The sequence below is a fragment of the Vanacampus margaritifer genome, chromosome 2, assembly GCF_051991255.1.
Source record: "Vanacampus margaritifer isolate UIUO_Vmar chromosome 2, RoL_Vmar_1.0, whole genome shotgun sequence".
In the NCBI taxonomy this organism is placed as follows: domain Eukaryota; kingdom Metazoa; phylum Chordata; class Actinopteri; order Syngnathiformes; family Syngnathidae; genus Vanacampus; species Vanacampus margaritifer.
The window spans coordinates 10,938,375-10,963,993 of NC_135433.1; the positions used below are offsets into that span (position 1 = coordinate 10,938,375).

At 39.2% G+C, this 25,619-nt stretch overlaps 3 protein-coding genes across 4 annotated transcripts in view; 2 read left to right on the forward strand and 1 right to left on the reverse strand.

Moving 5' to 3' along the window:
- On the forward strand, positions 1–13,164 carry ciita (class II, major histocompatibility complex, transactivator). Its single transcript, XM_077559296.1, has 20 exons — positions 1–113; positions 964–1,026; positions 1,546–1,593; positions 1,674–1,730; positions 2,358–2,462; positions 2,553–2,618; positions 2,863–3,066; positions 3,268–3,324; positions 5,346–5,408; positions 5,488–5,705; positions 5,833–7,067; positions 7,249–7,764; positions 7,841–8,020; positions 8,094–8,159; positions 8,279–8,359; positions 8,443–8,526; positions 10,482–10,565; positions 10,639–10,722; positions 10,893–10,976; positions 11,070–13,164. The coding sequence occupies exons 1-20, from the start codon at positions 47–49 to the stop codon at positions 11,143–11,145; spliced, it is 3,438 nt and encodes a 1,145-aa protein (XP_077415422.1). The 5' UTR covers positions 1–46; the 3' UTR covers positions 11,146–13,164.
- A 321-nt stretch (positions 13,165–13,485) lies between these two features.
- dexi (Dexi homolog (mouse)) lies at positions 13,486–15,736 on the reverse strand. The gene is made up of 2 exons (XM_077559295.1): positions 14,850–15,736; positions 13,486–14,644 (listed from the first exon to the last, which is right to left on the reverse strand). Exon 1 carries the CDS (start codon positions 15,234–15,236, stop codon positions 14,967–14,969), a length of 270 nt encoding a protein of 89 aa, XP_077415421.1. The 5' UTR covers positions 15,237–15,736; the 3' UTR covers positions 13,486–14,644; positions 14,850–14,966.
- A 297-nt stretch (positions 15,737–16,033) lies between these two features.
- clec16a (C-type lectin domain containing 16A) overlaps positions 16,034–25,619 on the forward strand; it is a 36,960-nt gene continuing 27,374 nt past the window's right edge. For both annotated transcript variants that reach the window (XM_077558366.1, XM_077558367.1), the window contains exons 1-9: positions 16,034–16,227; positions 16,638–16,766; positions 17,202–17,335; positions 17,417–17,565; positions 18,827–18,932; positions 22,288–22,411; positions 22,671–22,845; positions 22,941–22,991; positions 24,441–24,557. In XM_077558366.1, coding sequence (XP_077414492.1) covers positions 16,154–16,227; positions 16,638–16,766; positions 17,202–17,335; positions 17,417–17,565; positions 18,827–18,932; positions 22,288–22,411; positions 22,671–22,845; positions 22,941–22,991; positions 24,441–24,557 — 1,059 coding nt within the window. In that variant the 5' untranslated portion in view covers positions 16,034–16,153. The remainder of the gene's footprint in view (positions 16,228–16,637; positions 16,767–17,201; positions 17,336–17,416; positions 17,566–18,826; positions 18,933–22,287; positions 22,412–22,670; positions 22,846–22,940; positions 22,992–24,440; positions 24,558–25,619) is intronic.

A 25,619-nucleotide genomic window follows, 5' to 3' on the forward strand; every position in this document is an offset into this window, starting at 1 on the left:
AGCCGTCGGTCACTTAAGGACATGAAGCAGCAAGTGTTTGACAAAAATGCATCCAGCTACCAGCGAGAAAAACAGGACTTGGTGCACAACATCCAGTCGGACGAATTGGCCAGGTAAGTTTCATCGTGATGCGCACTTCTTCCCTACATTCCTTCCTTCACCTATGATCTCGTTGCTGAGGTGGCTTGGGCAATGATTAGGGTTCTTCCTGGACAGAGCAGGACTGGGTATCTGTCATACAGTGCAGACGCCCGGTGGGAGGGTGACTTTTGGCTTTTAAGTCAAAATGCCAGGGCCGATTTTTGTGTGTCAGTCCAGCTCTGCTCCTGGATGCCTCTCAAATGAGGTGTTCTAAGGATGACAGCAGTATGTCTCCCGGCTGGAAAGAGATGGACTGTGGTTAGGGAGAGGGAAGCTTATATAAGGTGCTACCAAACCTTGATGTCATATTTACATTTTGAGAGGCTATAATTTCCTAAAAAAATACCCAAACTTCAGCTCGCTGAGTTGATAGCATCTTTGCACCATGCGATTTCTTAATCAGTGTCGTAAAAAGTGGATACAATCGATGCAAAGGTCGTATCTGGAGGAGGGAAAGTAACCTTTGGAACACATTGTGCTTTCAAACATGACAAGAGGATAAACAGATAATATTCATGAACATGTGTCGTGCACCATGATTACACATGACCATACAAAAAGTCATGTCTATGTCGTCTTGACTAGCAAGTTGTCTAAGGGGCAGTTTTTATTTGATCAAATCCATAACACTGTTGTTGGAAGAGGAATTAAAAATCACACATCAGTAGTGGAAATACTGTTCTTGTTTCATGGTGTCATAACTAAGCGGTTAATTATTACCATAACAAATTTAAACATCATTGATTTTCAGTAGTCCAGATTTCCATGAGTAACTCTTTGTGCGTGTTTTTATTATTTTTTTATTATGTGGGTGTGTGACAGGTTGCACGATGCAGAAAACAGACCAGGACCCAGTTTTATGTCCTGACTATGGAGCTTTACCAGGTTAGTATTTTACTCAAGACGAAATACCTAAGCCTTATTATGAAGGTCATGGAAGCTTCTTCATCAGCCCCTTGTGTCAAGTCTAAAATATTATTGAGAATACATGATTGAGATATTAATAAATGCCTAAATATATCGGCATTTGGCTGTATCTTAAAAATATGACAGCCAAGTGGTAAACTATACTTTGACATGGACAAAAAAAAAAAAAGCACTAGCAACAATATTATACACACCTGCAAAAAGACATGTAGTAAAAATGCAAGTTGGTAATATTTTTATTGCTGTAGTTTGTAGCCCTACATTATTGTGAATATTAATAATTAACAGTAAAACACCTCCTGCCATGATGCAGTACAGTTCTTTCAAACTACACCCACCATCATAAACATATTGTTACATATTGCTCTGACATTGTCAAACAAAACTAAGAAATAGCGTATTTGTAATGCCAGAATTGAATCTAGTCCATAATGTTATGACTGAGATGTTTCATCATGTGATAATTTTGTGTTTCAGATGATTTATCAGAATTCATGAACGACAATTACCTGGTGAAGATGCTTGGTATGTTGCTACCAAAAATGAATGCATGTCATTAAAACGTTATAAGATGCTCGTGTGTGTGTGTGCTACTTTTCATCTAGACACAAATGGCCTCTTCAATGATGATCCCATGTTGACTTTTGATGACAATGACTTCAGTAAGAGTCTCTTTTATGTACTTTTGCATGAAAAAACTGTTACATGAAAATAAAAAATGGCATATATTTGAAATCAAATTGCACGTTGAGCAATGCCATTAAAAACAAAAATCTGATCTGATACCATTTTCATGAGGGAAGTGAAAATAAAGAGGAACTTTCTAACGAGCAATGATGCATATTATTGTGGTTATTTGTTGCAGCACTCCTTAAAATGTCAACTTGCAGTATAGTGGAATCAAATACAGAACTGTGTCTTTTTTTGTTTTGTTTTGATAATCTTAGAACATTTCTTTACTCTAAATGTATTTTAAGTTTGCTGTCTAATGTTTTAACATTGTCAATGTAGGTTCTTTTTGTAAATTTTGTAAGCTACTTTGTTTTTTCTCCTTTGCTTCTGAATGTTGTTAACTGTTGTATTTGTTGCTTTCCTTGTGTAAAGTAAATTGAGTTGCCTTGTATATGAAATGTGCGATAGAAATGAACTTGCCTTGCCTAAAATGATGCCTTTGCCGAGGTCATAAATCTCAGGTTTAAATGTCAGACAGGTATTAATTCAATATGTTTATTATGTTAATGTTGTTAGTAAAAAGACCGGACAATTACAACCCTCCCTATGACTTGCAGATGACACTTCCTTGGCAAAAGAGCTGCCAAGCCAACGCAGAAACCAGCAGGCAGATCAAATTATGCTGAAAAGAAAAACAAAAATTCTTCAAAAAAGGCCCAGAGGTGAGCACTCATTCACTTACATAAAATTCCAAAAACGTTTCCATGATAACTGCTAAATAATGAAAAGGTGTTGTTGTTTTTCTTCATCAGCTACATTATCAAAACAGAACCCAACGGCAAAAAAGAACTGTACTTCAAAAAAACATAAAGCTGAAGGTGAGAAATCATGACTTTCCCTTCTGAATATGTATGACAGTTCATCTTAACTCACAGCGCCCAACATTTTCTCCCAAACATTTAGCACAAGACTATGGGCAAGTGCCCGCTATAACAAAACCATGCTGAGTGTGCCGGGAGTGCACGGCAAATGATGTTATTCCGTTGTGACGGGTGATAATGTATAAACGTATGATAGACATGACTAGAATTTGTTTCCCGAGTTCTCTGGCCTTTTCTCCAGGTAGTGACACAGAATCAATGCAGAGTCAGGGAGACCTTTCGTGTCTCTCCCCTCCGCCGTCCCAAAGCAGCCTTCATCTCCATCCCTCCATCCAGTTTGTCACATTCCCAGACACTACATCTCATCAGTTTAAGACACCAACGATCTGTCCTCCAATTATCCACCTTCCATTCCCCGCTGCTGCTCTACCAACATATGTATTGGGTGAGTGAGCAATCATTTAAGTTAACAGTTGCAGGGTTGTTGTACTTTCATTACAACAACTTACATATAAACACTATAAATCATTAAACTGTAGGTTATTTACACTGGGTAAAATACACACACATGGAGGGAGTTCTTTGCCAAAACGTGATTCTCATAACATATTTTCTGTTTGTTTACTCATTTGTCCCATGGCTGCAGTACATGTACCTTCTTCACCATCAGTATCCAAACTCCAGGTGCCACCCTTTTCCATAGGTGGGTGACATTCCTGCACAACATTCAGCAGAATCCAGTAGGATTTTACACACTTCAGTTTATTTATAATTTGCCATTTGGGGCAGTGCGTCACTATACAGTACCTTCATACAATGCTGAAGTTCTTTACTCACTTTGTATGAGGCCCACCACAGTCAATCTGGGCCAGGGGTCTTTTGGATGGCACCACTCCCTGTGGTTGTGGACTGTCATCCCTCTCGCTCTCCCTCGGTGGCTTTCCTCACATGGTTTCTCTGTGCCCCGCCATGTTGTGTGTGTGTGTGTCATTTGATTTAATAATATGTCCAAATGCGTGGTCATATTAACCAATATGAAAATTCATTCATTCTAATACATTACAGTACAATCTCTAAAAATATTAATTGGATTGAAATACCTGTCATGTTTATTTTCAGTCTTGTTTACTCCCTGTCATGTTTAGCTTCTGTTTTCCTTGTGTTTTCCCCTTGTCTTGTCATTTCCTGTTTTATTGTGAAAAGTCTGACTCCTCTCGTTTCAGGTCACTTGCCCTTCCTTGTTTGGTGTCTTTGTCAACCCTGATCCCTGATTATGTCCACCTTTCCCCATTACCCTCATGTGTCATCCAATCAGTGCCCTCAGCCAGGTGTGTCTTGTTATGTCATTAGTGTTGGTGTATTTAGTCGGTTGTCTCCCCCCTGTCTGTGTCGGTTCATTGTTGCCACTGTCGTAAGTCTTTTGCCACGTCACGTTGACCTTTTTTTACCTTATCAGGATCCATGTCATGTTGTTAGTTTTGCCTAAGTTGTTTTGTCATGTTTAGCGTCATGTTTTGTTAAGTTCAGTTTATTTTGTTCTTTGAAGTTAGCTTTTTGATTAGAAATTAAAACCTCTTTTTGGACTGCACCTCTGCCTTCCCGCATCTGGGTCCTAAAGCCCCCACCTTACTGACAATACCAATACCTAGAAAATTGTTCAACTACAAACTTATAACAAAATGTAAGCTACATTTGGTCATTCAAAGCATATATTAAGCAATAAATATTAGAATATTTTGTCAAGAGTAATTGAAAAATATTTATAAAAATCACTGTTAAGGGACACACAGCTCGTGACCATAGGTGAGGGTAGGAACGTAGATCGAATGGTGAATCGAGAGCTTTGCCTTTCCGCTCAGCTCCTTCTTCACCACAACGAACCGATACAGAGTCCCCATCAGTGGAAGCGCTGCACTGATCCGCCTGTCGATCTACCGCTCCATCCTGCCCTCACTTGTGAACAAGACCCCAAGATACTTGAATTCTTCCACTTGGGGCAGGATCTCTATCCCCGACCCGGAGAGGGAATTCCATCCATTTCCGACTGAGGCCCATGGTCTCGGATTTGGAGGTGCTGATTTTAATCCTAACCGCTTCACACTCGGCTGCGAATCGCTCCAGTGAGAGTTGGAGATCACAGCTTGAAGAAGCCAACAGCACTGCATCATCCACAAAAAGCAGAGATGCAATGTTAGAGCCACCAAACCGGACCCCCTCAATGCCTCTGCCATGAAAATTCTGAAAAGAATCAATGACAAAGGGCAACTTTGGGGCCTGATCTGAATTGATCACGGATCAATGATGATCTGTTGCACCACTATAACCCATCCATCCATTACCTGAACCGCTTATCTTCACGAGGGTCGCGGGCGTGCTGGAGCCTATCCCAGCTGTCATCGGGCAGTAGGCGGGTACACCCTGAACTGGTTGCCAGCCAATCGCGGGGCACAAATAGACAAACAGCCATTCACACTCACAAACACACCTAGTAGGGACAATTTTGAGTGTTCAATTAACCTACCATCCATGTTGTTTTTGGAATGTTGGAGGAAACTGGAGTACCCCATAATGGATAAAACATTTCATAACCCAGCGGTTGAGTAGATCAAATAGCCCATCTTAGATTGAGGGCTTTTGACCCATCTAAAAAATAACCCAAAATGCAGAGAGCATGTCATAACCCTGTACTGTACAACTCAGCGTTTGTTTGTGTGTACATTTCAGAGATGATTGAAAATAACGAGTCCACCACAGTTCAACAGTTACCAGCTACCATTGATATACCTCGTAAGTTTTAATTTGTCAGAAGTTTGAATGGAAATCTGCATTGAACCAGCGTGATAGATACGTTTTGTTTCATCCTCAGATAATGTAAAGGACTACATTCAAATTGCCAAAGCCCATATGTACAAAATCTGTGAGGAGATGGAGCCAAGGCTGAATTTAAGCTCTCATTACGTGGATGTGCAAGTGATCCAGAGAGAGATGTTTTGTTCAGGGAAAAAAAACACCAAGAACCTGAACAAAGACCTGCTGGCCATGGGTGATATGGATAGACAAAAACGATTGATTCGTTTGAATCAGGTATATGTTCATCACCAACAGCGTATTGTCGATTGAAACGTATTGTAGATTTTTAAAGGCTACTTATTCATACAATATTGCTGGATAGGAGCAAATGTATTGTAATGTTTCCATTTTTTTTTGATAGATATTTGAAAACTCCAATGGAGATAAACCGAAACGATATATACTACTACTTGGCAAAGCAGGCCTGGGAAAAACCACCCTGATCAGGAAGCTATGCCAGGACTGGACTATAAGCGGCTTCCCACAATTTGATTTTGTATTCTTGTTGAATGGCATAGATCTCATCTCTTCAAAAAAGTCACGCTGCAGTCTTCAGACCCTTCTACTCGACCTCCCCACCCTTGCCACTTCCATCATTAACACTGAGGAAGTGTACGCACAAATCCTTGCAGCCCCCAAACGTGTGCTCATTATTTTCGATGGTTTTGATGATCGGGACTATGAAATTCTGTTTCAAGAAAAAGACTTCACAACCTTGTTAGAGAAAGACAGTAAAGACAAGTCCTCTACGGTTAGACAGCTGTACGCTGCCATCCTCCAAAGAGTGGTCCTTCGAGGATGCGTTCTTCTGATTTCTGTCAGACCAAGAAGCACTACCTGCCAACTAATACGGCGAATGGACTGCCTTCTGGAGGCTAATGGATTTACCCCTACACATATAGAAACATATTTTTCCAGATACTTTGCCGATCCTGATCTCAGAGAATCTGCTTTAAAATGTTTAGAAAAGTCCAGCTATCTACGTCAACTTTGTTGGAATCCTGGCCTCTGTCGACTGGTGTGCTTGGTTTTGGAACACTCTGAAAGTTCAGAGGGTCTTCCAAGAACTTTAACTGAGCTCTGCCATCAAGCACTTTGTATTCAAATGAAAAATGACAACTGGAACTGTTGCTCTCAGGCTGAAGCACACGGCACAAGAAAAGCTCAGGTGAAGCTAATAACAAGGAGGTCAACAAGGAGGAAAGGCCAAATGAAAATAGATGAGATAAAAACTGCTCATGGGGAGATTTGTGGGAAAAAAATTATGTCCCGTTTGTGCGATTTGGCCTGGGAAGGAGTGAAGGCCAACACGTCCATCCTGCCCGAAAAAGTAAGTCTATGCTCAAAACTCAAAACGTTCGGAATCAGTAAGGGACTCTTCCTTGCTTATCAAGTAAGGGTAAAACAGGACAGCTTCCATTGTGAGACAGAGGAAATAAAAAGAGAAGACGAAATGAGATCAAAAAGTGAAAATGCAGAACAAAGGCAAGACCAACGAAGTACGGACTTTGAAAAAACAACAAATGGTAACATCTTGATGTGGACAGATCCCTTCCTTCAGAGTTACCTGGCAGGACTCCATTTGTCCATGGCAAGGTAATTGTTTTCTCTTTATCTAATAGAAAGATTGAAAATTATGAATTGAATTTTTTAACGAGAGACAAATGCAACAGAAGCCTTTAGAAAAACTGATATCCTAAAAATCATTAATTCAATGTTGAACAGAAAATGTACTGTAAGAGTACGGTATATCCAATGCTGAGCTCTCTTTCCCCAGAAATGTTTGGTCTCAGAACCCCCTCCAGAACATCCTTTCCCAGTCTTGCCAAAAGGGACGTCGGCGTTCCCAAGGAGAAGTGCAAGAGCTAACTCGGCGTTTTGCCTTTGGCATCCTGTTCCTTAAAAGAACCGAGTTACGCAGGCTTCATTTAGATGTGAACTCCGACAAGCGAATCTTACTGGCTAAACGTTTTGTGGGTCTTTCCCTTGCTGACCTATGCCCAGATCAGGTCCTGGAAGTGTGCCACTATGTTTTTGAAGCAAGTTTCTCTCATGAAAACGTGAACGGTGACAGTGACGAGGCACCATTGGCCAATCACCTGGCAGCAAACCTATCCGAGGTCCTCACATTTCATGGAGTTCCACTTGGCCCACCGGATGTATATGTTGTGCAGAAGATTCTTGAAAGGGCTGAAAACGGAGGCCAAACTGTTTCTTTGGATCTTGAGAACACTGGGATACCGATTCCAGGACTCAGGTCTCTGGTGGGTCTTGGCAGCTGCAGTACATACAGGTATGGGTTGGTTTAACAAACCCTGACTCCAGACATAGCAGAGTAAACCTTAGAAAGTAATGATGATTTGTTTTAGGGCCTGCATAGCCGATGTCATCTCCCTGTGGGAGCAGGTAGAGCAGAGTGATGAACGGAATCGCCTTCAACATTTTGTGACCAAGTTCAAGATTCACCCTCTGAAAGTCACGCAAGTGTGTCAAATAGAACATCTAGCAAAGCTTGTAAACATTCACATACGCAGGAGACTGTCAGGCTGGTAAATGACCTGCACATTGGTTTATGCAGTACACTGTGACACATACATTAACAAATATTATCTTTACTTTCAGTGAACCTGATCCAATCCTTGAGAAGGGAGTTCCAGCAGTCAAGGAGCTACGCAAACTAGAGTTACAGTGAGTAGTACAGTATTTGTATATTATTACTGTTGAGACCATCCACAATAACTCCAGTATTTGCTTGCTGTGGTATGTTTATACTTTATCTAAATTAGTCTGATGGTCTCTCCTTCTAGGGTTGGTCCAGAGTGTGGGCCCCAGGCAATCACCAAACTTTTGGAGTTTCTACCAAGTTTACATGACCTCCAGCACCTCGAGTAATACAAAGCTCTTCCACTATTTTTGTCTCAGTGTGTCAGTTACTTTATGTATCTCACCAACTTGATCTCCCCCCCTTCAGTTTGGAGGGCAACAACATTGGAGACAATGGAGCTGAGCAATTGGCTGATACATTTGCCTCCCTCTGTTTTCTACAGATACTCAAGTGAGTATGACCACATACAGGAAGTGCTCTTTATTGCTATTGTGACCACAGAATACTTTGGGATTAGTAGAAAGCAAAGATACTATTCTTTTGTAAAGTGTTACAGTAGGTTTGGTGTTGTTGTTTTTTTAACAGGTTATCCTGCTATTTTTAAATGCTTTCACAGTGGATTTTAGGTGCAGTTAGAGCGGGGGTGGGCACACCCGGTCCTCGAGGGCCGGAGTCCTGCAAGTTTTGGATGTTTTCCTTCTCCAACACAGCTGATATATGATCACCTCATCAGCAAAGCTCTGCATAAGTTTGGTTAACGATCCTGTTGATTGGAATCAGCTGGGTTGCAGCAGGGAAACCTCCAAAACCTGCAGGACACCGGTCCTTGAGGACCGAGTTTGCCCACCACTGAGTTAGAGCCATTGAGAGTGTTTCAGACTAGCCCACTTTTATTCACAATATTGCGTGTGCATTCTAGGCATTGGCTCATGCTTGTAACTCCCTCTGTAACCGAGAAGTTATTGTTTAGCATACCATCCACAGTTAGGGTTTCATGAAATAAAATGCACATACTGTATATCCTAGAATTATGCTCAACACACTCATAATACAAGCAGGATCAAGTCTTAAGTAAAAAGCAATGCTTTGCTGATCTTAATTTACTTAAGAAAAAAAAAGAAGCCATTTTAAATGCCATTGCTTTGCTTTTGTGTATCTCATAGTGTACTTACCGTATATTACAGCTGATTTGTATTTGCTTGCTGACAGCTAATTTTGCATACTGCGATTATTGGCCCATTTATTCAAATCATATCTAAAAAGCACAATGACACCAACATCTCTTAGTTCTTTACAATTCTCAGCACTGCTTTGTTCTTCGGTTTGCTCTAGCTTGTATTATGAATGTGGTGACCAAGGTTCTGGGTATGTGTGGGTTTACTTCTATGAAACCATGATTGTGAATGGTATGATAAATAAACTTCCCAGCTGTGTTGGTTGTTTACTATGATGTTAAAGTAATCGTTTTGATTGATACTGACTTTAAGAATTCAATTGTCTTGACAAAGGGAAGTTTTATTTCAAGTTTGCATTAAATTGTAGATTTAATCTTTACAAAATATGAATGTATGTGATACATATATAAATCATGGCAGAGTGTCAAGGGATCCAATGATACTGCATTCTTGGGAAAAGGGCAGTAAAGACACAGGTCTCCAAATTTTCCCCAAGATGTGGAGTAGCCAGCGCATACAAAATAGTGGCCCATGGTGTCAGTAAGTGGGGGCTTTAAGACCCAGATGCAGGAAGGCAGAGCAAGGAGGCAGAGGTGCAGTCCAAAAAGAGGTTTTAATTTCTAATCAAAAAAAAGGCTAACTTCAAAATACAAAATAAACTGAACTAACAAAACATGAAGCTAAACATGACAAAACAACTAAGGCGAGACTAACAACATGACATGGATCCTGATAAGGCAAAGAGGTTAGCGTGACGTGGCGAAAGACATACGACAGTGGCAACAATGAACCGACACAGACAGGGGGGAGACAACCGACTAAATACACCAACACTAATGACATAACAAGACACACCTGGCTGAGGGCACTGATTGGATGACACATGAGCGTAATGGGGAAAGGTGGACACAATCAGGGTTGACAAAGACACCACACAAGGAAGGGCAAGTGACCTGAAACGAGAGGAGTCAGACTTTTCACAATAAAACAGGAAATGACACGACAAGGGGAACACACAAGGAAAACAGAGGCTAAACATGACAGGGACTAAACAAGACTGAAAATAAACATGACACATGGGAAATAGTCATGGTGCTCCAGATGGGCTACTTATTTGTACAGTACAGTATCTTTCAATTAACCTAATACAAAATAAACATTTTAATTAATTACTATAGCAACAATAATATATTGTGTCTAAATTGTGTTGTCCGGCTTTGTCCTTTGCAGTCTGTCGCAGAATTACATAGGAGACATTGGGATCAGAAAGATGGCGACTACATTAAAGGATCTACCCAAACTGCACTGTTTCATGTATGTAATCACATATTCACACGCATTAGTGCACTAGGCTTGTGTACTTCCCTTTCTTTGCCTCTTTTTCCAGCCTCTACAGCAATGTGATTTCTGATGAAGGTGCCGCCACTTTAGCCGCTGTCCTCCCGCACATGGCATCATTGACTGACCTAGAGTAAGACTTCATGACTTGCATCTTTAAAATGTACTGCACAAGTCACTTATGCTGTGATAAAACATATCTTTAGATCTTCTTTTTTTTATTAACTCATGTCATGAAGCTCATGAAAAAACAGGACGGTAATGAAGTGAATACATTTAAAGTGCAACTTGTTTTCCTGACAGCGTGAAGTATAATAAACTATCAGATATCGGTGCACAATGCTTGGGAGCCAGCCTTAGAGAATGTAAGAAAATGAAGACTTTAAGGTGAGAAAAAACTTTTTCCGGCTATCAATGCAGCAACCTAAAAGAAAAATAAACTGTTTTTGACATGTATCTGCTCCTTTTCTTCCATTCCAGGATGTGGAACCCGTGTATTCCGTATGGTGCATTTGAGAGACTTCAGCAGCAGGATCCCAGAATCCTTTGGCATTAGTAGTAATGCATCCACACACCAATTTCTGGTACATTTAATCATATGTATCATATGTGCAGGCCATATAGAACAACAGCATACATAGAAGATATATATATGATTTGTCTATGGTTGACAGTCCAATGTTCCACTCAGTGCTGAAATGAAATTGGCCCTTTGTTGCCATACAATATGTTCTCTATATGTGCTAATGCCACATGTGCATTTGTACAATTATTTGAGACTGGAGAAATGCCATGTGTCAAAGATGAGCAATGTCTGTATGTTTGCTCTGTTAATGTGCTTTTATTTCATACTGTTAGCATTTATTTGTCACTTGGAGTTTATTTTATTTTATTTTTTATTGTATTTACATTTCACACTTGGCTCAGTCATATTTAATGCACGTAATGGAAATAATACTTTACTAAACTATGTCTTTTTGCAATTATATAACTTCAAATTACTCATAGTCCAGTGTGGGCTGCACATTCGGTACATCGCTTGATCCAGCTCTTAAAGCTTCCCACATTTATGAAAATGCACTTTAGTGGGGTTTTCTATCAATAATATGCATCCCCGGCCTGTCTATAATCCAACCAGGTATGAAAAAAGTCTGTCCGCAACTTCTTTGGTTTTCTTCTCCTTTCTAAAAAGTGTGCTTCAAACGGGCAGATTAAATTTGCGTGACTTGGTGACCTTGAAAAGACACGAAAGTACACTCGACCCAGCCCCCTCGGGTTAGTGGCACCACCTCTGGTAAAGGTTTGTCACGCCCACTGAAATTCGAGAAGCTGGCTGCTTCCTTTCTTTTTCTCCCCGTGCTTGCAAATGCTTCGTGGAGAGGGGAAATATTGATCAGGAAAAAGTGGTTGCTTTCTTCGTCCCAAGTCTTTGAGAAGACAGTGGATTAATTTTATTTTTGAAGGACGTGTTCCAACATCATTTCTCAAAGGACTGGCGGGCAATTAAAACTCTAAATTATTTTTTTTAAATGCTGATACTGATATAACATATACATATAATATATACGTATATTATTAAATATAACATGTAATATTTACAACATCTCTTTCTCTGACATTGTTATGTCCGGTCGTACCGGAGGAAAGTGATTCCAATAATCGTAGACACAAAATAAGGACCCACAAGGAGATTACAAAAAAGCAAGATTAGAAAAAGTACAACAAAAGCCGATGGCAACAAAGAGTCAGGATGAAGTGGTAGGAACACAAAACACTTGCAAAAGTCAAGGAGAAAAAAATAACCGCGCTTGCTATAAAAATGCAAGGATAACAAAGAACAAAAAAAACACTTACTTCATGTAGTTCAACTTTGTCAATGTATGTTCTTTTCATAATTTTTGTAAGATACATTTGCTTTCTGTTTTGCTTCTGAATATTGCTAACTGTTGTGTTTGTCGATGCTTGTTGGTGTTGTGTGTTTGTGTAAAGCACATGAATTGCCTTGTGTATGAAATGTGCTATAGAAGTAAAACTGCCTTGCCTCATCTTTACATAAAACTTTGGACACAAGAAAATATGAAATCCTTTTATTTTTATTTTAATCGTTGGATAACACAGTTTCTATTTAAGATGTGGATTCACTTAGTAGCAACTAATCATAGTTTATTTTTTTTTTTTTATTGTGAATCAATCCGAGTGTCATGAATGAGTAGCTTTTGACAATAGCAATTATTGTACGTTCCATTTGGTACAAGTATGCTACAAACAAAACTTTTTCTGATCGTGTGTGTTTTGTTAGATCTATTAGGTAAGGGCTATTTTTGTGTGCAAGGACTATTACTGTTGTCTTCATTGTGCACTGACAGTGACACCCCCTTGTGGATACAATGTGAGCGTGACACGCGTAAAGCACGTGGTTTCAAATAACAGACAGCTAATTCAGTTAAAAAAATGTTTTGCAAATTGTCCACACCCTCCGTTGTTTCACTCGATGCCACGTTGCTTTTTTTTTTTGGTATGTATAGGCCTACTTGAGGCTTGAGCTAATAAATTTATATACAGTAACACTCTTCTTTCATTCTTTTAATATTCAAGGGTACAAAATCAGCATGGATGTTTCAATCTATGTAGTCAAGGGTTGCCTCCAATTAGCAATGAGTTGCAATCGATTGCTAAATACAATTGATTTCAATAATTGCAAGGTGTAGTACTGCTGAAAACAATACCTTTAAAGTTTTTAGGGTTAGGGTTAATAAGTATACAGTGTATGGCAATTATTCTTATGCCATGATCATATTCGTTTATTAATGCATTTGCGCTATTGGCTGCGAAAAATTCTAATGTTTTGTTTTATTCTGCTCAAAAACAAACAAATCAATTAAGTATATAAACAATGTCTGTTTATAAGGTGGTTTTATTCCATTCACACACAAACACAATCTGTGCCTGACTGAAATTTCAAAACCACTCATACATCCATCCATTTTCAATACAGCTTATCCTGCTTGGTGTTGCCAGACAGAAGCGAGAGCCTATCCCATCTGACATCAAACAAAAGGCAGACTACGACAAAGATTGATCGCCTGTCAAAGGGCACATTTAGGGACAAATATTCACACTCACACTATCACTGAGTAGAAACTGTAGCCAGGCTACCTGCACGGAAGTCTGATGAATGTGATCTCACTCATTATTTAGAAGCCAATTTGCTTAATTCAGTTCATTATTGCTTCAAGGTAAACTTTTCTTAAAAGAAATTGTTCAAACCCTAACAGGAATTAAAAAAAGAATAAGATCTAGCTAGATCCCAAGATATCTCAAGACATTTAACCAGCATCGCAAGTCTGTTTCAATTATCTTACATTTGGAAAATAAAAACATATTTACAGGATACAATTGTGAGTTCAATATGAAGTAGCTGCTTCTAAGATTCCTTTTAAGGGTTTCACCAGTTCATGGTTTAGTTTTGTGACAGTGACCCATGCAAACCAGGAGTACAATCGTAGAAATCCTTTATGCTGGATACGTACACTGAAGAGAAATTGAAAGTTTAACGTGCGGAGCAAAACAAAGCAAAACCAAAAACAATTGCCCAGCATACTACTGCATCTCCAGTGTCATCTTTGAGAGGTGCACCCACAAAGCACCAAAAGAAGCAGATGTGAATAAACTCGCATCATGTTTAACACATATCTCAAATTAGGGGTGCCTGCAAAGCAAGTGTACATTCTCCTTACATCAAATCTACTGTACAAACACTCCCGCGCCAGAGTCACTTTAGTCTTTGGAGCAACCGACCGACCGATCTGATGTTGATACAGTGCATATGATTTGCACCAAGCTCCTCATGGCTGGATCAGTACTGTGCTTTATACACAGCCAGAATGTCTTCTCATTTTCAGCACAAACCACTGCCTTTTTTCATTGTGTCCCAAGTGCAGGACACAAATGCTCGTGTGCACGTCGAAGTGGCGGTGCGGTGATAGAATGAGTCTTCCCAAGGGAAAATGGCTGAACAGTTGTTGGCCCAAAGGTCAGTTTCACACTGAGATGACCTGTAATCATATCGAACACAAATGTCATTTTTTAAGGCAACATTTTAAGATTTAAAAGATTTTACCATTATTCATTTTAAATGATCAGCTCCCATGTTTTTTTTTTTAAATGCATGTCCCAAAAGATAATAAATTCATTATAGTCATAGCAGCACATCAGTCATCTAATCAAATTCAGTCATTCAAAATTCCCCAAACTGCTTACCTTGTTCCCCTCTGTCCAAAAAGACAATGAACACCCAGCAGACAGGCCAGGCCTCGTATGACCCTGATCTCTCCATCATCTTCATCCTGCATCATAATCCAATACATCACCACATTATCAGTCCAGATAGCCCTCAAAAACATCCAAGTCTGTGTCCGAATCGTAGGGGAGGGATGCTGGGTCAGAAAGCACCCCGAGGTCCACCAGAGCCCGGTCCATATCCTCAGGCATGAATACTATCCCCACATTCAGGACGATGTACTCCATCAGAAAGGCATAGTAGAGGATGAGGACGTTGACAAAGAATAGGCCCAGATAAAACATATAGGGATGCTCGTCCAAAACCGATTCAACTGAATCGAACTGGGCGTAAATTGCGTGGATCATAGAGAAGAAAGTCACGGTTTAGACACTCCAGTGTTTGAGCGCCATAGCTATTCAAGGACAGAAGTTGTCACAGCTTCAACTCTGCATATCCGGTGCGCTTCGGACGCACATTTCGCCCGTTCCGACTCGAGAAAGTGATGTGTACTATTATAGCTGTACATTGACGAGGGATAAAGACAATAAAACGTGCGCATGAAAGAGTCTCGCGTTCATATCTACTAATAGTTCACTGGCAGTATCAAAATATCACACTATATCACTGCTTGCTATGCGGAATTCAAGCCATGCCAAGTGGCCAGGGCTAAAAACAGTCTCACGCAACGTGAGCAAAAACACGGACCCTAACACAATGCATGTAGTATTTCTATATGCACACTCGTATTGTGAAAACAAACATACTTCTCCGTTTCCTTTTATCAGCCCACACGTCTTTAGCTAGTTACCAACTGCATCAAAACATTGCGGTCTGCATAAAGTGATTCACATCATTGGTCCGACGTCAACGTCATCATTAATTGACGTCTCTATGAAATGACGACATCGGGTGAGCGTTTATTTTCCATTCATCCTTAGGACTTTACGTAAATCCGTAATCCATCCACGACTTTTCCGTGGGTGAGCGATGATCCAGGCCAGACAAACTTCTCAAATCACATTTTGATTTGGCCTCGTGTAGTGGTGCGTTTCTATCTTGTGTACACGCAATAAAAAATAAATGAAAAAACTACAATTCCCAAACATCCCATTTGCCGACCACTGTTACGTAACGATTCCTCGCTCCTCCGGTCTACAATCTATTACCGATTGTTTGCTAAGTGGCTAGCTCCACCAAAAGTGGGTGTAATGGACAGATACAGCCGCTAACATCGGCGAAATAACCCGCCTGTCAAATCATCAACCTCCTTACAACCACAGCCATGTTTGGCAGGTCACGGAGCTGGGTTGGAGGGCAGGGGAAATCGAAAAATATCCATTCCCTGGATCATTTAAAGTGAGTAGCTAGCATGAACACACAAATGCTAACGTTACGTGCATTGTAATACAGTACAGAAATAGCATTTTAGTGACGAACGTCATTATTTACTATTATTTGGCACCCGCTGTAAAAATAACTTTATTTTTGCTGTCCCAAGTATATACTATACTTGCATTTAGTTAACTATATTCTGCTTGGCAACTCAGATGAATATTACGACTAAATTTAAGTGCTATTTAATGATGAGCTCAACACATATGTTGTACGTTGGAAGTGAACTTTTACTCCTTGTCACAAAGTCCACGTTTACCACTTTAAAAAAAATACAAGTGTTGTATTTTTGCTTGGTGAAGATCCACCTCCCACACACAGTCTTGTATATGATTTTTTTTGCTCATACTGTATGTATTTTATGTTGCCTGCAGGTACATGTACCATGTCCTGACCAAAAATACTACAGTGACAGACCACAACCGCAACCTCCTGGTGGAGACTATACGTTCCATCACAGAGATCCTCATCTGGGGTGACCAGAATGACAGCTCTGTATTTGAGTAAGTCACGTTCAACATTTCACATAACCCCTGTATGAGCATTTAATTTACTATTATTTAGATTTTTGTTGTTGTTTGACTGCAGATTTGTTCCCCCGTAATAATTAAATGGCAATCTATTTTAAATTTTTCGGAAATTGTCTTTCAGGTGGGGGACACAATTAACTCAGTATTTTGGGAGTAAGACTCAAATTGTAATTGGATGGCTCAACTAAACATGCTTGTGAATGTTGTAACAGTTGTTTGACCTTTTGACAAATTACACTGGAAAAAGAAGCATTAAAGCATCAACAAACGTGAATACATTTAACATTTATTTCCCTAAATAGTATATTTAAAAAACAACAACATATGTTTGGTAACTGTTGTGTTCAATTCCATAAACTATAAAGCTTAGCCATTAAGATGAAAACATGATTGATTTCCTGTGGTCAGCTTCTTCCTAGAGAAGAACATGTTTGCCTTCTTCCTGAACATCCTGCGGCAGAAGTCAGGGCGCTATGTGTGTGTTCAGCTTCTCCAGACTCTTAACATACTCTTTGAGAACATCAGACACGAAACATCTCTGTGTAAGTATTTGCTTATCAGACCAAAGTAAAACCAAAATAAGTATCGGTTATATAATATAAATTGTCCTCCCTTCTGTGCAGACTACTTATTATCAAACAACCACGTGAACTCCATCATCGTCCACAAGTTTGACTTTTCAGATGAGGAGATCATGGCCTACTACATCTCCTTCCTCAAGACACTGTCGCTCAAACTCAACAGTCACACGGTGCACTTCTTCTACAATGAGGTGAGGCACTGCCGGGTTTTATTTAAATGTCTTGCAGTTAAGCCGTCGCTGATTGACAAAGTAGCATAAACCTGGTTAATTGTTGCTGTAAAAAGGTCATCATGCTTCAATGATTCAATTATTTTGTTTTTAAATGTGCATGCAATGATAGTGCTTTGCTGACTTGAAACACAAATCACACAGTGCTGACCTAATCATTACTATTGTGTCGGAATGGCCTGAACAGTCTCTCGCATGATAGACTTGATAGATCATTCTTAGATAAGACCAAAAGGCTTCAATTTTGAGGGAGACTCGCTGATCAAATAAAAATGCTATTTAACTAATATGGCCAGGATATGAATGAATATGTTTTGCCTTAACTGGGTATAGTTTTATGATGCTTGTTTTGTTTTGGAAAACTGCTCTGGGTTACAATTGAGACTGGTTTCTAATATTTTATCCTTCCTATACTGCATTTATACCATTTTGGCAATAATAAACATAATGTTTGATTAATCATTTTCTAATGTCCAAACCGGGCATTGTTATGTCAGAGATGATTTAATCCTTGCGTAGTATTAGATATTTGTGACATATTGTCTGAATTGTTAATATTAACATAGGCTAGAAATAATGTTGCACTGATGGAGGTGAAATATTTTGCAGTAATAAAAATGAATTCTTTGCTGCAATGAAATAACGTTTGAGAGTGTAATTTTTTGCTGTGTTTGCAAGCATGGCAAGGCTGGTTGATTCTGTTTGGTAATCTACTAATCCCGTCTGGTTGACACAACAGGTGTCAGCAGTCTTTCTGTTGGCCTGTGTGTACAGGGGAAAGTTAGTGTTCGGTGTGCAGCATGTACCTTAAGTGAATATTTGAAGACAATTCTTCTGTATTAATTGACATCAGGGTCGGGTCTTTGTAGTATTATTTGTATCTGCTGATGATGACTGGCTAGGCTGGCTGCTTTCACATGTTGACATACTCAGACTGACAACAAGAATCAATATTAAAACATTTTCTTGTTAACTCATAATTTGAATTTGAAACGGTTTAGCTGAGATCCTCGGGCTTTTCGTTTTTCTGTTGAACTCATGAATCTTTTGGTTCTGTGTTTCCTTGTTAATACACATAATGTTTAGTTGTAGAAAGTTTTTCTGGATCATTTTTTTTTCGGGAAGGGGGGGGCTTCCCTCCCTTCAAATTGGGCTGTCCAGTGTTTGTGTTGCCTTGTGGGGCACTTGCTCACTGGTGCCCCTCTCTGTCTCCCATACACAGCACACTAATGACTTTGCGCTGTACACCGAGGCCATAAAGTTCTTCAACCACCCCGAAAGCATGGTCCGCATCGCCGTCCGCACCATCACCCTCAACGTGTACAAAGGTGAATTTCAATAATGTGCATGACACACATCCATGCAACATTCCCACACATCCTCTTCCATTGATACTGTACACTTTTTTAAATTTGTATTTGTGTTCTAAGAGTCCTTTAATGATACACTGCATGGCTTATAAGCAAATGGTAAATATGTTGTTTGACTGTATGGCCCACCCTAGGGAAGTCGTATGAATGTATTTAGAGTACTAAATATTGGACGACTGACAGTATTGTACAAACAATCTACAATGCCACAAATGTACAGCCTATTCATATTTCATAGATACAGTTGAACCTCCAAGGTCGAACGCAAACTATTCTGGCACATTGATCTTTTTTCTAGATTATAATTTTTTACAACAAATCTGTTTTAGCATTAAACTCTTGCCATCATAAAATGTTTAGAAATTATGCAGGCTGTGATGGAGTTAATTAATGTTTTTTCACGACTTATAAAAGGTAAAGCTGTATTACCGTTATAACGAATTTTTAAAAAAAAATGTTCGGTAACAATACTCACCTTTTGTTGATGCATATTATAGGTGTAGCGAACGTGGAATTGAGGACGGGGTGGTGAAAATGATTCAACATCATGCATCACATGTTTTGCCATTCTTAGAGGTCAGACAAGTGTAAAAATAAGCTTAAACGCTGTATGTAAAAAAAACAAAAAACATGATCACCCGCAAAGTGTTTTCACAGTTACACTAGAGAGAGCTGAAGTTGTGGTTGCAATGAGCAGCAAAGTCTGGTGGGATTGGTTTTGAAAGTTGAAATAAGTACTTTTTCTTATTTTTTCCTCTTCACCTTCACTAGCCGAAATGCCACCACAGAGCAGTAACTTTGGGATTCACAAAGTAAAAAACACAAAACAAAATAGCAAAAGAAATAGCCAGTTTCCAGTTTGGTTGCCTTATCAGTGTTCCTTTTGCAACCACTAGTATTCGTGTTTAGTGACATTGCAAAAAAAGTAGTCAAGGAAGAAGCAAAGTATGCCTGTAATGTTAGTACTTGCATCTTATAAATGATGTCATATGTTCTGATTTAAAGTTGGTTTGTGTGCCTTGAAGTGTATTTCCCACAAGAAAGTTCTATTGTACGTGTACTTTGTGACATTAGGGGCTTTCGACTTTGGAGGTTGCACGGTTGTACCATACAAAATATGTTTAATCCAAAACATATGAAAAGTGATGTGAACAAATTCATTTCAATCTGAAGAGTACAGTACTGCAGCAATGATGCTGCGGGTGTATAACAGGAACATGTTGCTGTTGACAAGGTTTAGCTTGTTTCTACATTTCTTCACTTTGCATAACATTCCATTGCATCGACGTATGTACAGCCGTTGCAAAAATATTTGCAACGGCTGATTTTAAATCTGTCTTGTCCTGCATGTTACCTTGGTGGTCAATTACTGTACTATTCTACCTCTATTTATAGACCACACTCCCAACCGTGAGGAATTAAAGCCTTTTCAAAAATTGTATGAAAAAGCAAAGTACACGTTATGGCTGGGCTATTCAAGAGCTACATGTTCAGCAAAGACATGCTTAGAAGGATGTTGTTTTTTTCCCTATGTGCAAACTTTTTCCTTAAACGTATTACTTTTTGATTCTTCTGGTTGATCACTTTGGATAAGTACTGCAACAACACATGTTCTGGAATAGGATTTGGTTCTGCATTCTTCTTTCACCATGTAACCTGTTTTTAGTATTTCAAACTATTGAACTAAGTTATTTCTATGTAAAACAATGGAAATCCTTTCCCAATATTGATATTGTTAGCAGTTTTTGTGTAAAACAACAAATGTTGTGGTTCCTCCCATCCTCAACCCCATCACAGTCACCCCAATACTTACATTAACACTGAGTTTGTTTGTTTCTCCCCGCCTCCCTCCTCAACAACCACACCTCCTCCTCCGACTCTCCTTGTCCCTTATCCTCACCCCTCCCCTCTGCGTGCCCCATCTGCCTAACTCCAGTCTCATGTAAGTTGGTTCCATTCATTTAGTCTTGTTCTTGGGCTGGGTATTACTGAATCTACTTTTTGACATGATGCTTATACAGGCAGCATGCTGACAATCACAGCTCCCTCAAAAAAAGCTGAGAGTTCATGTTATGGACGTTTTCAATGAGACTCAATTGGGTGGTCTACATTTGCGAAAATAGCTCAAAATAATATGACTGGAACTCACACGTCAGTTTTATTGATACCCAGCCCAGTCTTATCTGTTTGAGTGTATTTGTTATAAATATGGGACTGTATTTGCAATCCCTATGGTTGATCATTATTTATCACCCACGTACATTCACACAGAAATTTGCATGCCTTTTTGTTGTTGTTGTTGTTTTTTGTGGTGATAATGACTGACTTGATTTATGAGCTTTACACACTTATTTTGGTGATTGATTTGATCACTGCTGTCTGATTTATTTTTTTCCAGGGATAAAAAAAAAAGTCTAGTTTGTACTCAGGCTAATTTAACATTTCCCTATGCTTTGACTGTTTTTGGTCTGCAAAGTTTTAAATAGGTGATGACCGCCTTCACTTTCACTCCCTTTTAATGAAACATCTCTGCATATATACATTTTTCTAAAACATTATTTGTGGCAATTACTCCTGCATGAAAATAGAGACACATTTTGAGTTGGTCTCCCCTTTGCAGTTAAAACTGCTTCACGCACAATTTTGGAATGTGCCTCTGTATTTTATTTCTTTTTTTAATTTGTGACTTCAAGGGTCACTGATGCTGAGCAAGAGTACCTGGTACATATTCTTTGTCATTTCTAGTCCCAATGTTTGATAGGGCTGAGATCAGGCTTCTCAAGTTCTTCCACACCAAATTCATCCAGGCTACTGATTCATTGATTTATTAGATGATTACAAGTTGTGTCCCAAGACCTTCGTCCATAATAATGTATTGTTTATCCAAATCAGCATTCGGATACTAGTTAAGTTACTATAGATTTTTTTCTTTTATAATTTGAGTAAGAGTAAGTATATACAGTATATTTTTTCCCATTTGGTCTCCAAACACAAAATCTGTACAACCCTTGACTGAGTGTGACTTAATCGGACTGCAGAATTCATATACCATAGATTTGGATTCATCTAGGTCAAAGGTGTTTATTTCTTTAAAATATATGCAGTAATATAATTATTCTTTTCTTTGACTTTACCTTTGTTTTTTGCACATTATATTTTAATGCCACTGCCAATTTAGTTTTTCTGTTTGCAGTTACAATGTATGTCTTTACGTGCATGTGCGTGTGTGTGCGTGGTTGTAAATTTTTAAGCGTGTGCATTGTATTACAAGCTTGTGGTAACAAGAAGTCTCCCTAACCCTTATATTCTTTAGTGGACAACCAACACATGCTGCACTACATCAGAGATAAGACAGCGGTGCCATACTTCAGCAACTTGGTCTGGTTTATCGGCAGCCATGTCATTGAACTGGACAAATGTGTGCAGACAGATGAAGAGTAAGTGCCTGTTGCCTCCTTATTTCCTATTGCTAAGGTCCGTGTTGTTGCTTATGACCTGTAGAGGTCAGGCTTGTCCTTTGTAAGCACCCAGAAAGACTTAAATCAAAAGTATAAAATGCAGTCCAACTGTTTATGCTGCTATAACTGTATTTTATTTAATTTTTTTTATGTGAACAATGACAATCAAAAAAGATATGTGATTTTAGAGTATCTGTCTTTTAAGTCAATACACCAAAATCTCTCTGTTGTGTTTAAGGCACAAAAACAGAGGCAAGTTAAGCGACCTGGTAGCCGAGCATCTTGACCACCTCCACTACCTGAACGACATCCTCATCATAAACTGTGAATTCCTTAATGATGTCTTGACCGACCACCTCCTCAACCGCTTGTTCTTACCTCTTTATGTGTTCTCATTGGTTAGCCAAGAATTGGTAAGATGGATCAGATTTTTGGGGACAAATAGGAAGAAATCACTCTCTATGACTTCTTGTGACCTTGACTTGGATGTATGATGTTGTTTTTTTAGCATGAAGAGCGAAAGATCAACCCTCAGGTGTCCCTCTACTTGCTGTCACAAGTAGGCAACACATGCACAACACTAAACTAAAAATGCATGGTTAAAGATCTTTGGATGAACAGTATTCCACTGTACAGTACATATCAGATTTGTCTTGTATTCAAAATTTCAACCTTTTGATAAAAACTGCTGCTCCGTATTGATACTGTACATATACAGTGCCTTGCAAAAGTATAGGTTTTCACAAATCACTGTATATACAGTATGTATTATGTGTGTGTGTGTATCTATAACTATTTCAAACTATTTTTAATCATATTAATCAAATCTTAGAATTTGGATTAATCATGATTAATCACTTAATTACAAAGGCTGTTTATCAGCCAAATTTGAAGAGCACCTGTTATGTGTTATTTCCTTCTACATTTAGTGTTATGAGGGCTTCTACGACATATTTCGATCCACTGCACAATCTCATCCTCCTCTTTTTCTCATCAGTTAATTACTTGCATGAAAAAAAATGACCCCAATATTTTGACATGAACAAATATGCTGAATGTCATACGCAAACATTTATTAAATGCATTACTTTAATGCATGTAGTTATGTTTATTGCTCAACAGCCTGTGCTATCTTTAACTGAATTGGTCTTACTGTTACGATACTTTTGGGGAATATAGAATTTGTGTCCCGTGAGGTGAAGATTTTAGACCCTAACGCAGACCAGACACGTATGTTGTAAAACAGTCTTTATATACAAGAATAAAGTTACAACAGACAGCAGGGCTAGATTCAGATGGCGTTGAAGAAACTTGAACTTCAACTTGAGAACACACTTGAACTTGAAACTTGACCATGAAAACACTTGACGGAGAAACATTGGCTAAGAAGCTTGAGTGGGTTGGATGCAGAACTCAAAAGTATGGCCCGCTTACGTGGAAGAAAGCTTGCATGGAAGAGTTGAGATAAGAAACCTCAACATCCTGAGGGAAACCTCGGCTAAGAGACCTCGACGTACTGACAAAAGTGTCACTCAGAAATTCTATCTAAGTAACTAACTAGGCAAACTAATCGTGACTTAAGAGCATAACAACATTCTCATCCTAAGGGACATTTGCATAAGACTTGACAAACTATGAGTGACTTAACACCGCATCTAACATAAAGGACATCGTAACTGCATAAGCATAACACAATGACTTCATGACCTGCATAAGCGTAACTGCATAAACGTTCTCTGCATCTGCCTTAAAAGAGCTGTCTTTTAGCGCACTCTCTTGCAGTTTTCACCTGATCTTCCCCAGATCTTCTGTTTGTTGCCTTACACCATTTGAAGAACTCCAGGCTGCTCTGCAGTCCCGTGTATTGTACTTGCCCTTTGTTAAAGTTACAATGTACTTACAGTATACAGTACAAACATCCAGACAGTAATGGGGGGTGGTGAATTAAGTATATTTACACCTAATTGTACAATGTATTTATGAGTTGTTTCCGCCCTGTATTTCCCAGGTTTTCCTGATCATCCACTATCAACCCCTTGTAAACACCCTGGCTGACGTCATTTTCAATGGAGATCTCTCTGTCTTTATCCCACAGACAGGTGTTCACTACACAAAAAAGAACACTGTAAGTAATGTGCCTTTTTGCATGATACACAATCCAATGTGGAAAATACAGAAACAGCTAGGTCAGAACAGATACAAGTAGTAAGACCACCACCATGGCCATCAACTAGGGATGCACCGAAATAAACTTTTTGGGCAGATCCCGAAAACCGAAAATGAGAAATGCTTGGCCGAAAACCAAAACGCAGATTAAAAAATTATGTCATTTTTTTTTTACGATCATTATTATAAAATATTTATTTAGAACTGATAATTTAACAAAGCACAATATAAATTGAAATGCGTCCACACCACAAACATCTTGGCGAATGGTACATTAAACACCAAATGCAGGGTGAGCATTTTCTGGCAGTGCGATGCTATAGTCAATGTACAGTAGTAGTTCGCACGGATGCGTGCGGTGCGGATGACGCGTTTGTAGGCTATTTGGAGCGGGACACGTACGGTGCGGCTCACTTAAAATCGCACATTCACATTTTCACCAACGTTTAAAAATAAATAAATACATTTCTTCGCACTGACCAATCGACTTTGGGAACGCACTGCAAAGTCACACACGGCGTCCTTTACAGATCTGTAGTCACCCAGAGAGTGTACTGGTAAGTGTTTACTTGTTTAATACTGTTGATAGCAATAGTGTTAACATTAGCTAAAGTATTTAGCATGGCCACCATAATGCAAGTGAAAAAACGGAAGTGCTCGAGGGGCTCTAATCAAAGAAAAAAGGAAGGTGATGCGGGAGAAAGAGTGTCTCACCTGTAATGCAGTACTCGGCAGCGCTCTCTTTTTTCGACCCGCTGAAATGCTGGACAATAGTTTACCAAGCGATGCCCCACCCCTTCTCCGGTGTGAATGAAGCTGGTATTCACACGGTAAAACGCCAGCGAGCAGCGAGATGGACACTCAGACGGACACTCACCCCCGCGTTTGGTGTTTAATTCAAACAAACGCTTGCTTGCAGCGTTTATTTTTTATTTTTCACCACAACATCCTCTTTCGGGCATATTGTTTTGGTTTTAATTTTATTATTTATAACATTTTCGGTGGCCGAATATCCGGTGCG